General features: G+C 44.9%; 2 protein-coding genes across 7 annotated transcripts in view; one reads left to right on the top strand and one right to left on the bottom strand.

The window, feature by feature from the left end:
* The window catches only part of LAMC2 (laminin subunit gamma 2), a 77,425-nt gene extending 71,392 nt beyond the window's left edge, over nt 1-6,033 (top strand). Inside the window, exons 22-24 of the mRNA XM_020898471.2 lie at nt 703-861; nt 954-1,053; nt 4,047-6,033. Of these exons, the coding sequence (XP_020754130.2) occupies nt 703-861; nt 954-1,053; nt 4,047-4,300 (513 nt within the window). The 3' untranslated portion in view covers nt 4,301-6,033. The remainder of the gene's footprint in view (nt 1-702; nt 862-953; nt 1,054-4,046) is intronic.
* A 2,520-nt stretch (nt 6,034-8,553) lies between these two features.
* Nucleotides 8,554-13,776, bottom strand: part of NMNAT2 (nicotinamide nucleotide adenylyltransferase 2) — a 207,342-nt gene continuing 202,119 nt past the window's right edge. For all 6 annotated transcript variants that reach the window (XM_070473961.1, XM_070473962.1, XM_070473960.1 and 3 more), the window contains one exon: nt 8,554-12,705. In XM_070473961.1, coding sequence (XP_070330062.1) covers nt 12,603-12,705 — 103 coding nt within the window. In that variant the 3' untranslated portion in view covers nt 8,554-12,602. The remainder of the gene's footprint in view (nt 12,706-13,776) is intronic.

Below are 13,776 nucleotides of genomic sequence, written 5' to 3'. Positions count from 1 at the left end.
TTCTCAGCTGGAAGAGAGCTTCCTAGTTCTGATTTAAGCGTGACTTTTAGAAATCATAAGCAACTCTAGAAAGCCCAGAGGGAACTTTTGGTATATAGACTGTGTGGCCTCACTCTTGGACCACTTGAAAACTTCCAAAAATAATCTCAAATCTTAGGTCCCTTGAGGGTAGAGACCAATTTTCTGTGCCTCTCTTTATATGACTTCTAGCACAGAGACATCTGTGACTTGATGCCTAATAGTAGCTTGTTGAGAAGGATATTAAGATTCATTCATCCTAGTAAAAACAAAACTCAAAGCTGTAGCCCATTCATTCTCTGCACCCCAAACCTCAAGTGTCTTGTGGAACAAAGCCATTCAAAAGATGATGGCAGCAAAGAAATATGACCGAGAAAGAGTTGAGTTTCTCACCCTCTGGGTTTTCCCAACTGGTTCCTGTTTCACTCAACATTTATTGAGCTTGACCTGAGAGGGAAGCAGTGTCTCACGGCTGACCATCCTAGTCTCTGGAGACATACCCCCAAATTCATTTGTTTGAGGCAGAGCTTGGGGAAGGGGGTGTCTCCAAGTCTGACTCTCTCATTGTTCATCTCACTGACTCCATCGGAGCCTGGCTGCAGCTGTATTTTTCCTGCTGTCTTTGGGGTGTTTCTGTGCCTCACCCCTCTCTCCTTCCGTCCCTGGCTCCTTTTCTTCTCCCAGGAGATTGGGACTCTGAACTTGGAGGCCAACGTGACAGCAGATGGAGCCTTGGCCATGGAGAAGGGACTGGCCACTCTCAAGAGTGAGATGAGGAAAGTGGAAGGAGAGCTGGCAAGGAAGGAGCAGGAGTTCGACGCGGATGTGGACGCAGTGCAGACAGTGAGTCCCATGGCTTTCCACGGCAGAGTCCTTTAACCTGCCCAGTGCGGGGACACCCTTTCCAGATGGGCTTGTGTTTCTTTTTCCCTCAGGTAATTACAGAAGCCCAGAGAGTTGGCAGCAGAGCCGAGAATGCTGGAGTCACGATCCAAGACACACTCAGCACGTTGGATGGCATCCTACATCTAATAGGTGTGTGGAGGTCCACAGCCTTCCAACCTGTGTCCCAGGGCTTCCCCCAGAAGATTAACTAGACTCAGTCGTGATGCGTGGGAATCTCAACTTCCCTTAAGGGTGTCAGGAAATTTGCTTTGTTTCCAGGCTCAGATACCTTAGGCAGATTGCTTTTCGTTTGCTGTGTTCTATTTTACCATCTCTAAGGTGGGTCACTGGGCATCTACCTATTGCCCTTGGAGATGAAAGTCTGTAGGTCAAAGAACTGGGTGTATTTGGGGAAGGTATATTGAGGCTCAGAGTGGTTAGTAATGTTCTGCAGATCACACAGTAAATTGTGGAGGTAGGATTTGAACTTCACAGTGAAAGAGAATACTGGATGGCTTGACAGCCCCACTAAGGATTCTGACCTTGATCCTGAGAATCTAGTGGACAGTGTCACGCAGAGGGATAACGTCAGTGTTGTATGTTTTAGAAAGATCACTGGGGCAGCTGGGTGGAGGAGAGTTTGAAGGAGGCTTAAACAAGAGGTAGGATAAGATCATTTTGGAGACAGTTGTAGTAATTGAGAGGTGAGAGAGCTCTGAGGCAGTAGGAGTGGTGACCTCCAGCCTGTGAGGTCAAGGATCACTTGCTGAGGGACTTGCCTGGTGATCCAGTGACTAAGGCTCTGTACTTGCAATGCAGGGGCCCCAGGTTTGATCCCTGGTCAGGGAACTAGATCCCGTGTGCAGCAACTAAGACCTGGCACAGTCAAATAAATACATAAATATTAAGAAAAAAGAATTACTTGCTGACTCTGCTGTTTGCCCCTCCCCAGACCACAATTGGGACTTCCCAGGTGGCGCTAGTGGTAAAGAACCCACCTGCTGATGCAGCAGACGTAAGATACGGGCTCGATCCCTGGGTCAGGAGGATCCTCTGCAGGAGGGCATGACAACCCACTCCAGTATTCTTGCCTGGAGAGTCCCACGGGCAGAGGAGCCTGGTGGGATACACAGTGCATAGGGTAGCAAAGAGTTGAACACTATTGAGCACCCACGCGCGCGCGCGCGCGCACACACACACACACACACACACACACAAACCACAGTTACACCTTGTTTTAACTGGTTGTGGAAACTTGAGCTGCCTGGTAGATGATCCAGATGAAATGTCAAAGTGGTAGGTCCATGAGACACTGTAGAAATTGTAGGCTAAGATAGATTGGATGGCACCCCATGACAGCAGCTCCAGTTACCTCACAGCATCCCTCCCAAAAGAAAGTTCAGATAAATTAAAATCCTGGATTTGGGTAGAACTGATATCAAACCTCCTGTGGCCTGTTTTATCAAGCTTGGACCACAGCACATATGGAACTAGGGCTTCAGTCAGGGATTCCAGCCATAATTAGGAGAGCCACTTTCAAATCTGGTTTTTCTGTGGAGTGTCATCATCACCCTGAGAGACCAGTATTGTCTGCGTTGTTTCCTTGATGGGTCTGCTTTGTGATCCAATGAGTCCCAAAGAATAAAATACCCTCTTAAGGTAAAAAAAAAAAAAAAAATCCCCAGCTGAGAGTTTAGCAGCTTTGCTTAGTGTTCTGAAAAAGGCAATAAAACTAACAGGGCCTTTAGAGGAAATGAGAGCATGGGAGAGGCTGGGTGAGAACTGTCAAGCATTTTCTGTGTGCCAGGCTCTATGCCAGATTTTTTTGTGGTGAATGGTTGTATAACATTTGTAAAGGTTCTATGAGGTGGGTTTTAGGGCTTACCTGGTGGCTCAGTGGTAAAGAATCTGCCTGCCAAGCAGGAGATGAGGGAAGATTGCCTGGAGAAGGAAATGGCAACCCACTCCAGTATTCCTGCCTGGGAAACTCCGTGGACGGAGGAGCTACATAGTCCATGAGGTTGCACAAGTCGGACATGACTTAACAACTAAACAACAAATGAGGATTTTATTATTTTATTTCACAGAATAGTGAACAGAAGGTCAGGGAGTTTAATACTGCTCCACAGATCACATAGTAAATGGGGGAGCCAGGATTCCACCTGAGGTCTCCGTGTCTGATGCTCCTGCCGTTTGCAAGAAGCTCATGCTGCCTCCCCATGGACATTTTGTCTGCAAGCCTGCTTCACTTCTCCTGCATGTCTTAGAAACCTGAATTCTAGAATCCTCCCCTGTCCCCAGGGGAGGGACTGATCTACTGGATCAACATTTGAGTTGTTATGCTGTTTCTACTCTGTCTGGTCTCTTGAGTCCAGGAAAAATTACAGCTTAATTTCTTTAGCTGGGATAAAACTTCTGCAGTCAAATGGATCTGACCTTGAATTGTCCACTCAAACCTATTCAGACCAAACGGGTCTTGCCAGGTGCCCTTAATGCTGACGTGTCAGATCATTTATGAGTAAAGCATACCTGAACAAATGTGACCACATTTCATATTGGAAATAAACTAATGTCTAGCCAGATCCCCACTGTTCCAGGCCAGAATGAAGTCTTCCATCATTTCATACAGCTGGAATGCATCCCTTAAATAGCAAAGCCTACCTTGGCCTCCCTAAGCCCTGACACCCAGCCAGTTTCTAAAGGTCTTCTAATAGAAAACAACAAGAAATTTCCTAAGGGTGATTCAGAGAGCAGAATTTGGAGTTGGTTCTGATCCTAGGGATGAGCTGTGTTGGGCAGACACCTTGGACAGTATTCAGGCCCTGTGACCTTCAGCCTTCATCTTTTCAGAGCAGAAGCTGTTGACTCTATCATGAAAACCATAGTCCAAGCTTCATCTTGCTTAACTAAAGAGCCCAGATGCTTAAACTGGGCTTTTCAAAATCTAGTAACAAGGCTTGTGCTCTCAAAATTTTTTCTAGATTATTTCTAATTTAAAATAAGCCTTTTTAAAAGAATGGCATACTATTGGCTATGAGCAGGTGAAAACAGAAATTAAAGTTACGGAAGGGCCTGCATGCATTCAAGGGGATCTAACCACAGCATTTTCCTCTGTTAACTCCTTTCTTGTCCTCTAAAAATAGACCAGCCTGGCAATGTGGATGAAGAGGGGCTGATCTTACTGGAGCAGAAGCTTTTTCGAGCCAAGACCCAGATCAACAGCCAGCTGCGGCCGCTGATGTCAGAGCTGGAGGAGAGAGTGCGTTGGCAGAGGGGCCACCTCCGCTCGCTGGAGACAAGCATAGATGGCATTCTGGCTGATGTGAAGAACCTGGAGAACATTCGGGACAACCTGCCCCCAGGCTGCTATAATACCCAGGCTCTTGAGCAACACTGAAGCTGCCTTCGAGATTTCCCAACTGGGGTTCTTAGGATGGAGACCTCAGGCTCAGAAGCCATCTCACGCGGGTGGGGTGGGATGGGGACATTTGAACGTGTCGATGGGCATTCTCAGCTCAACTGAACCTGGCCCCACCCCAAGACCTTGGCCAAGATCAATGTCTTATTTTACCAGTGTGATGCTCTTTGCTTCCTGATGCGGGGCAACGAGGCAAATAGCATTGAGTATGCGACTCATCAAGGGCCTGGACACCCAAAGGGTAGACCGGATGGAAGGACAAACCGCACAGGCAGATAGTCATAAACCAACTCCTGGCGTATGAACAAGTGTTGCCATGTCGTAGGCGGCTTATTCTTTGAGTAAATGTGACCAAAGGAAATTTTTTTTGACTTTGCCCACGCATAAAATTCTTCCTAATGTCAGAACAGAGAGTGAATTGAAGTCATGCTGTGGTCAGTAAAATACTGTTGCCTCATAGTGTTCAATGTGTTCTTGTTGATCAGAGTTCTTCCCACTTACTGACGATCCATGACATGTACTCCACTTTCAAGCTGGAGGAAGTGATGAACTGTAAGCCTGGCATATTTGGAGCATTGGTATCCTGCTACCTTTGAGTTCTTCTGGGCCTGGAAGTGCCCACCTTTCCCCTGATGATGCCAGGCAACTTAGAGACAATGTTTTTATTAAAGCATTTCTTACCAGCGAAGCAAACATTGGGAAAGTATTTACTTTCGAGTTTCAAAGTGATAGAAAAATGTAGCTTGGGCTCTGAAAGAGGTGCAGTTATCTAAGAAGATGTATTAGTCCTAATTCAATGCCATTTTCAAACACTAAAAATTATATGCCCCTATGGGTTTTGTTCTTACTCTTCTTTCGATAACAATGTTCCTACTCATACTTGAACTGGGTAGCATCCATCCTTCCATCCATCCATCCATCCATCCATCCTTACAACATATATTTATTGAGTACCAATTGTGTGCCAGGGGCTGGGTGGGGTACAGTGGTGACATAGTCTCTGTCCTCATAGAGTTGATTGAATAGTAAGGAAGACAAACCTTAAAAAAAAAATTTAAACTTACAAATCCTGTTCCTCACAAGTCATTGCAATAACCCCTTGGTTTTCAACCTCATTTTTTAACGGAACATATGTTGCAAGACATTCCCGTGGGTCACTTGGATTTTGGTAAATAGCTGAAATGACTCTGGATTGTGCACCCTTTCTTGCATTTCAGCTGTTGCTCTGCCCCTTTCCACAACTGATTGCAACAGATTGTTGAGTCATAACACCAGTGGGAATTTCTGGAAAAATCAGAGGCCCTTCTAGCCTCGGCTCAGTAGACTTTGGTACTGCCTCACCTCTGTATTTCCTTGGCTTTTCATGGACCTGTTTGTTTTTTTTTTAAATAAAGAACAATTTGTAGATGCCTGTGGTCAGTTTCTAATTTGTTAAACTCTAAGCTTAAGGTGTAGGTACTAAGGCAGTGGAAACAAAAAATGCTTCAGAAAGAGATGTGAGCCCCCAGAATTAACATCTTTAATTCCTTTTTCTGAGCACCTTGTTTGCCCTTTCTAACCAGGCAAGCACTTTATGAGATTTAATTGGTTCTGTCTCCTAAGCATAAAGAAGGATTTATTTCTGGAACAACCTGAGCAGGGTGAGGGTGATAATTAATGTTTTGGCTTTTTTTTTTCATGAGCTATAAAAAAATAAAGGCAAAAATCAATCATTTGTGGTACATTGTCATGCTTTTTAATCAACTAAAATTTAATAAATGGAGATTCTGAATTGGCCATCTATCCAAGTGACTGAGGACAGAATTTTGCTTCTGCCTACACTGACCCCCCAAATTCTGATAGATCTGATCACTATGCTTCGCCTTCTCTGAAAGTGCATTTTTAATCCTGTCTTGGCATACTCAATCACATATCTTACAAATTTGACTAGATTAACTACAATATCACACAAACCTAAAAATATGCATAATTCACTCATGATTGACTTTTTCCTTGTTCTCATCATATACTGGATGGAGAGAAAGTTGGCAGAGAAGCCCTCCACATATTCATTTCAGAGGCCCTTCCATTTATAACATGACTTTTAAGATTGCGCTAGTCAGCATCTCCCTTCCAGTGGATGGAGAGGAAAAAAGGCATGGAAGAAGGAGATCCATGGAAGTTTTTGTGGGGCAGGCCTGGTGAAGGCTGAACATCACTTTCTATCACATTCCATGGTCCAGAACCCGGTACAATTATGACCACCTCTAACTTATAAGGTGTCTGGGAAATAGAGTTCCTTGGCAAGAAGCCAATTCTCTGACAGTTCTCTACCATGAAAGGGGAGAATGCATCTTAGTGATTGGCTATCTGTTTCTGTCAAGTATACATATTCCAGGGAACTTGGTGGGGGATCCAAGGGTGCCTGCAATCATAAAAGGATTCCTTCATGGGATTGACTGTTCAGAGAGTCATAAGATTGTCTTCCCTGACACATGGGAGATGATCCCTATGTAGAGATGGGAAACAGAAAAGTGACTCTGTGGCTCTATTTGGACAGAAATGATTCCCTCATTTCTGAGGTTGTGGTAGATTGTCCCTAAGATGAAAAAGGAGCTTGTGACTTAGAAATAGCCTCCCCAGGACTTAGACTCTGATATCAGTCTTGATCTGACCCTGCCAAGTTAAGGGCACTTTCCTTCCTCTTTCTTATCAGTATTTGTGATTTGTAGTAGAAACTCTTTTGTGCTTCTGAGAGTTATCTAACTAATTGTGCCACTGGTAAGCTATCACACATATTTTCATCTATTTTGACTCATGGGGATTTCTGTCTGGAGAAGTGGGTAGAAATGAAATGCACGTGGACTGTAACTTCTTAGTCAATGTACTTCTGATCTTATCCCAGGATGTGGGCTTTTTTTCAGTACGTTTGGCAGGTTGGACAAAATGTAAGATGGATACTTGGTAATGTCCAATGTTTGGAACAAGTTTCAAGGACTGGGAATGTGTTTATCTTTTTTTTTTTAATGTTTTGCATGGTCATGGTAATGTTGTAAATTCTTGCTGTGGCTGTTTTCCAACCTGGAAAGCAGAGGTTAGACTCTTTTTCCTCTGCTTTCTTTATACCATGGGCTACATGGAACTTTCTAGGAAATTCCAAGATCTGAAGTTTACTTACGGGTCATAAGGGAAAAAATGCGTTATGTATATGTCTGTTAACTTACAGATACAATATATATTTTGTAAGTTAGTATAAGTAAGCAAAATAAACCAATGTTTATACCCAATATTAAATGAGAGCTCATCATTATATACTCTCAGGACAGAGGGGAAAAAAGTGTTTCAATTTGTGACTAAAGCAGCAAATATAAATACAAACCATCAATTTATAAGTCATATCAAGTACCATAATGATATGTCACCAAACCCACATAGCTGACTAATCTCAGTCTTAAACAAAAAAAGAGACCAAGAACCAAAATGATAAACACACACACACACACACACACACACACACCCCTAATCTGACAAACCAGTAGCTAAACCTTAAGTGAGCTGGCAGCGTGGAGAATTGTTATTCTACCTTCTGAATCACCATTCAGACCTAAACCCATACATAACGTTTGTCACAGTTAAAAATTAAATAAGATCGAATAGTCACAGCAGGGTTGAACAATTAACTTATTCATTTTTAGCTTGTTCACTTGGCCAAACAAAACCAATCATGAGTTTAACAATTTCTGTCTTACTTAATATCCTTTATGTCAAGAAGCAAGTTTTTCAAGTTTTTAATTTTCACAAATACATTTTTAATTCACAAAGAACTAACTTCTTCAAGGATCCAAAGCTAACCAATACCAGACTGTGCAGGTTAGGTAGAACTGAAGATTTCATTAAAAAAAAAAAAGAGTTAAAACTTAGGCACAATTGAACAAATTTGCTAATTATTCTTCCCTTCTTATGGGAGTGGTTGTGTATACTTTCATATTACACATGCGGCATTAGCTAAACCAAGCAGAAAATCTCCTGCTCTAAGAGCATTCTTAACAACTGTTGGCTCCTGTCAAGTAAGACTGTGAAGAAAAAGTGATTAATGCTACAACTCACAGAGAAGATTCTAGACCAAGACACAAGGCTCTAGTAGTATCATCTTATTTATTAACGTAGTCGAACCATTTTGCTGATAAAACTTTTGTCTGTGACTATTCTAGCAACAAAATTTTACTCAAAATATTGCACTGTGAGATGTGGTGTTGCAACTTCAATGTAGTATTTATTAATGTGTTGATTTCCATAAAGCAAATCTTATTCTTAAAATGGCAGATTCAGTGACCAAAAAAGTGATTCAAAAAAGCTTTCCCCTTCCCATGCCAATCTTTGAGACTGCTAGGATCAAGCTGAGGTTTGGGCCCCAGACCTAGACTGAAGGAGGAGGGAAAGAGAGTAATTCATTCCTAACTGACTGTTACAGGCTAATAGAACATTCCAAACATACTCAACAAAGAAACCACATGAAAAATCGCATTTACTGGGCAGCTATAGGAAGGTGCAAACCAAACGAAATGGACAGAACACGTTCATCACCTTTACCATGATGCTATTCCTAAGGTGTCTGAATTGGATGAACTACAAAATCTATCCCTGGACCCATCCTTCCCCTCTTACCTGCCCACCTTCACATTGGAAAAGATCCTGAGCTTTTCACATACTGACTTATTTCTGAATTACTCTTTTGATGAATAAAATATAATAACATGCTTCTCTCTCTTAATCCGAGAGAGAGAGAAAGAGTAAGGGAGAGAGAGAGAGTGTGTGTGTGTCTGTCTGTCTGTTTGGGGGAGTAGATTTAGGCTAGTAAAATACAAGTCATTTCTCCCTGTAATTCTCTGCCTCTTGCTGTAGTTTGATTATAGAGTCTCACTTTCAATTTAATTAGAAGACCATGTTCTTTTGTTCTTTCTGAGAAGCTGGAGCAGGAGACTAGGGAATGTGGGAGAAAGGTTGGCCAAGCCGGGACAGGAAGAACAGCTTCTCTAGAAGCTCCAGTTCTGGGTTTCAGGCACTTCAGGAAGAGACTTTCCTCCCCTGTTCCCATGTACATTCAAGGAAAATGAAAGCAAGAAGGCCCCAAAGGCTGCCTGGGTGGGAGAAGGGAGGTGGTGAATGAGGTACCCGCTAGCAGCACAGACACCACCCCCCCCCCCCACAGGGCCATTCCTTGAGGATGTCAGTGACACAAAGGGTTTCCCTTATGCCTGTTCTTACACATCAGCCACTTTCATGCAAGCGGGAGAGACATTTTTAGGGAAATTTAGGCAGGAAATGAGGCTTCAGACCCCTTCTTGACACAGTCATTCTAGCCCATGCCTTTCTCATGATCTCTGAACCTTTGGGTCAGCCATTGTAGGAAGGAGCAGGACCTCAGGCTGGAAGTCAGGACCTGGAGGTCATCCTGCGGGCACCTGGGGGCACCACTTGCAACTCTGAGTCATCTCTCTGGTATTGGCCTTGGCTGGGTCACAGTCACGTGTCCTGCCCTGGATTGAAAGAGGGGACCTGACCTCCCTGTAGCAAGTGAAGAAGGGGGCAGGGCAGGAAATGGACGCTTCTATCCAAAAGGGGAGTCACTTTTCCTTGTATTAAAGGAAAGTTATTTTATCATGATCCTTGCGATCAATTCACTAAGACGGACTCTTTCTCATTTCATTCCTAGAAATCTACTTATATCCCTCTTACTTTCTTCAGCTCATCTCACTCTCCCTACAAATGTGTTCTCCGCCCCCACACTGAATGCGGCAGTCAGCCCTGTTTCTTCTCATGGGTCATGAACTAAATGGGGCTTGACCACAAAGTCCAGCAGAGAGAGTGGACTAAAGAAATAAAAGACAGCTGGTCGTTATCGGATCTGTTCACGTGGATCTTCAGAATAAACTCTGTCCATAAACTTCATATCCTTGAAGATGTGTGCTTCCGCAGGGAATCCAGCTCCCTGATTTCCTTTGTATCATTTCCTGGCTTCCGACTGCCTTGCCTAGACAAAGGTACTTCTGTCCTTCTCTCCCCAGCACTAGTGCAATCTTGAGCACTTTCTGGGTCTTTGCCTCCCACAAAGCAATCCTTTCTTGGATTCAGATGTCTTCTAAGCCATTGCCATTTCTAGCAGTTCATTCCTAACAGAAACCTAGCTACAGCCTTCTTCACCATCACATCCTCCCCCCAGGACTAGCACACACAAGGCTGTATACGGGAGCACCTGGGACAGATGTAAGTTAAGAGAAATGCCTGGTAAAGACTGAAAGCTGCATCTTATCTGGTATCATGGGGAACCAAAGGAGCAGATATCATGTGGTGTGATGACCTAATGGTCAGGGAAACATTAGCCTTTTGTCAGGCTTTACACATGCTGTGTGACCTTGGACCAGTCATTTAATCCAGTGGATCTCTGCTTCCTCATCTTTTAAAAGAAACTTTGGCTCAATTAATCCCTAAAGATCTTCTCAGATTTCATGATTCTTAGCTGAACACCGAGAGCCAAGACAGTATCTTTTGTCCTTTGGAGATTATTTCCATAATCCAAGAGGATAAGCCCTCCCCCTGCAACCATGCTACTCTTCTGTTAAATTTATTTTCCTGGAGGCTACTGAAGGATGCTACAGATGTTCCTGGCATCAACCAATACCTCCCACCCAATACCTCCCGGGCCAGGGCTGGTACTAGATATCAACAAAATTATCCTACAGTTTGGGGACCATTTCTCAAAGAATCAAAAGCCCAAGAGCCAAGAGACTGGATGAGAGACACAGAGCAGAAGAGAGTAATTTCCTTCTGGTTCTCCAGGCAGGACCTGGATGAGATCTGTACAACTAGAACACAGTCTGTCAAAACTGTTTCCAGAGCGCCAGAGGCAGGTGGGAAACTGGAGACAAAAGGGGTGAAAGAGTTTAGTGGCTCTTGACAATCCCTCCAGATGTCTGTTCTGAGAATCTGTGGTCCTGCCAGGAAGACTTCCTCAGGCTACGATTGTGGCTTTTGGGTTCAGCATGAGTCGTAACCCTAAACCCACAAAGCAGGCTGAGGCTCTGCTTCTCAAGAAGGAACTGACCTCAGGCACCATCTCTGTTACCAAACTAGAGTGGGTGAGAATCACTAGTTCCCATTAGGAAATGGGAATCACTTTCTCCTAGGTCATCCTGGATTTACATTATGACAGAGTCATTTCCCAGCCAAACAGGCAATAAATAATTCCAATTAGCAAAGATCTCTAACTTGAGTGAACTCTTAGCGTGTTTTATTTCAGAAATGACTGCATTTTTAGGACTCGGCCTTGCATACGAGATTCTTTTCAGATGTAGGAATGCGACTAAGTCTGGCCTCCAAGGGCTATGATGGTGATCTGAAGGTCCCTTGGTAAGGTCCAAGCCGGCAGGAAACAACCCACGCCCTGCCATCAATCACAACTCAAATAAGTAACTGAACAGATGCCACCAAGAAATGAGAAGGAACCGGCTCTAGGTGATCGTTAAGCCCAGAGCATCAAAAAGGAGTGGTCTTCGGAAACTAAGGAAATGGACTCAAATCCTTCTGAGAACCCTACTACTCCCAGACTTGCGTCCCAGGTTTCAGAACATGAAAGTCTCAGTCTTGACCCCAGACTGCTGTGTGTGTGTAGGGCGGAGGCGGGGAGAAAGCTGGTAGGTGGGTGGGGGTTGTCTCGGCCTGGTTCAGCCGGCGTAGCCCTCACGCAACTTTCTGAGAGCTGAGGCTCGGCTGCGGTATCCTGTCAAAAGGGAAGGAATGCCGCAGAAACGCAACAAGGCGACAGACATAAAGAACCGCGGACACGGATTTGATCCAAGTTCTATGAGGAGTGAACAACAACAACAACCGACAAACGAAACAACGGAACGAAAGATAAGAAAGAAAGAAAGGAAGAAGATAGCCCTTTGTGGTAAAGGGCATGCTGGGAAGGCGAGGGCCAGAGCCGCCTCCCCAGAGCATGCTGGGAGACGGGCACCCGCACATCTCCAAGGACCGCACTTCCCCCACCCCGACCCCGTCACCCACCCCCAACCCGGAAACGAGAGGAGAGTTTGTCCAAGATGGCTGCGGAGGAGGGGTACGCTGTGGTGTTCTCTGCAGGTTCCCCCACACTGTGGGGGGTTGAGTCAGCAGGTGGGGAAAACAGTCAAGATGAGGAGACGGAAAAACGGAGGCTGGAGAGAAACGGGATGGACAGAGGCGGCAGGGGGCCGGTGTGTTGGCGGAGGACCAGGGGAGAGTGGAGCACAGCGCCCCGTGGCCGCTAGCCCGAGGCGTTGATGTACAGCTGGCTCTTGAGAATGTAGTCGATGACCGGCTGGGACAGGTAATCCACGACGTGGCCGTCCCCGTGCTGCAGAGCCAGCCTGGGTGAGAAGAGACGGTAATCAGAGGGCACGCTTTCCCGAAAGCGAGGCCAGAGGGCTGGCCAGCCCATTCCCTTTTGAGGAAAGGGTTTCCCCGACACCCATTACCCGTCTTTGCTTAGGATAAGTGCATGGCGTTCCTATCAGAAAAAAAAAAAAAAAACCCCTCTTCCCCTCTAATTCCTCCTGCATCCTGACTCTGCCACTTCCTAACTGAAGAACCTCTGGCAAGTTGTTTAAACCCATCCATTCTTTCATTTCTTCCTCTGTAAACAGGGGTAGTAATACTGGACCTGAGTTCACTTATCAAAATGATTACATGTCATACAGGTGGCACTTAGAAAAGCCCAAGCACACAGTAGGCATTTCAAGGTGTTAGCTATTCTTATGTCATTTCTTTGTGTTTCTCTACATCAAGGTCTCAAGAAAAGGAATATCATGATTGATTCCTTCTTTTTCTTCCTAAGGAAGCCCTGAGGGGAGAAGCAGCCCTTCTTCATGAGGCTCTTCTCACAAGCCCTGGAGAGGGGAGGCCCCACCATGTACAGAAGGGCTCTCATCATACACTTCAGTTTCAGCACAGTTTTGCTCCAGTCTTGGCCTGGCTGCTTCCCATTCTCTATGCACATGGTGGTCTTGGGAATGTCAGGCCCCAAGGAACCATTTGTAAGAATTCAAACACTCTTCTGGACACCTAGATTTTAAAAGGTATCTGTGCCTTGGGCTCTGAGATCTCCCCAGAGGCTGGCTCAGGGCCTTTCCAATGCACACAGTGTCCTGACCTTCCAGCAAACTAGATCCCCAAGTGCCTCCCCACACAGTTTATGGGGAGGCTTCTTGAAAAAGTGGTCTACAGCTGTGGTTTCCAAATGCCAATCCCAACTTCACAAGGATCACCCAGAAAGCAGCTCCCCAGAGACCCAACCCCCAGAAATTCTGATTCAGCGGGAGTGAATGGGACACTGAAATTTGTGTTGCCGTGTAAGTTTTCACAGTAATTTTATTATACAGCCATGGTTGGAACCAAAATCTTCCCCCTTTTCCCTCATTGGCCATTGTCATTGGGTTTCT

Source organism: Odocoileus virginianus, chromosome 11, assembly GCF_023699985.2.
Source record: "Odocoileus virginianus isolate 20LAN1187 ecotype Illinois chromosome 11, Ovbor_1.2, whole genome shotgun sequence".
NCBI lineage: Eukaryota > Metazoa > Chordata > Mammalia > Artiodactyla > Cervidae > Odocoileus > Odocoileus virginianus.
This window is presented reverse-complemented; position numbering and strand designations above follow the sequence as displayed.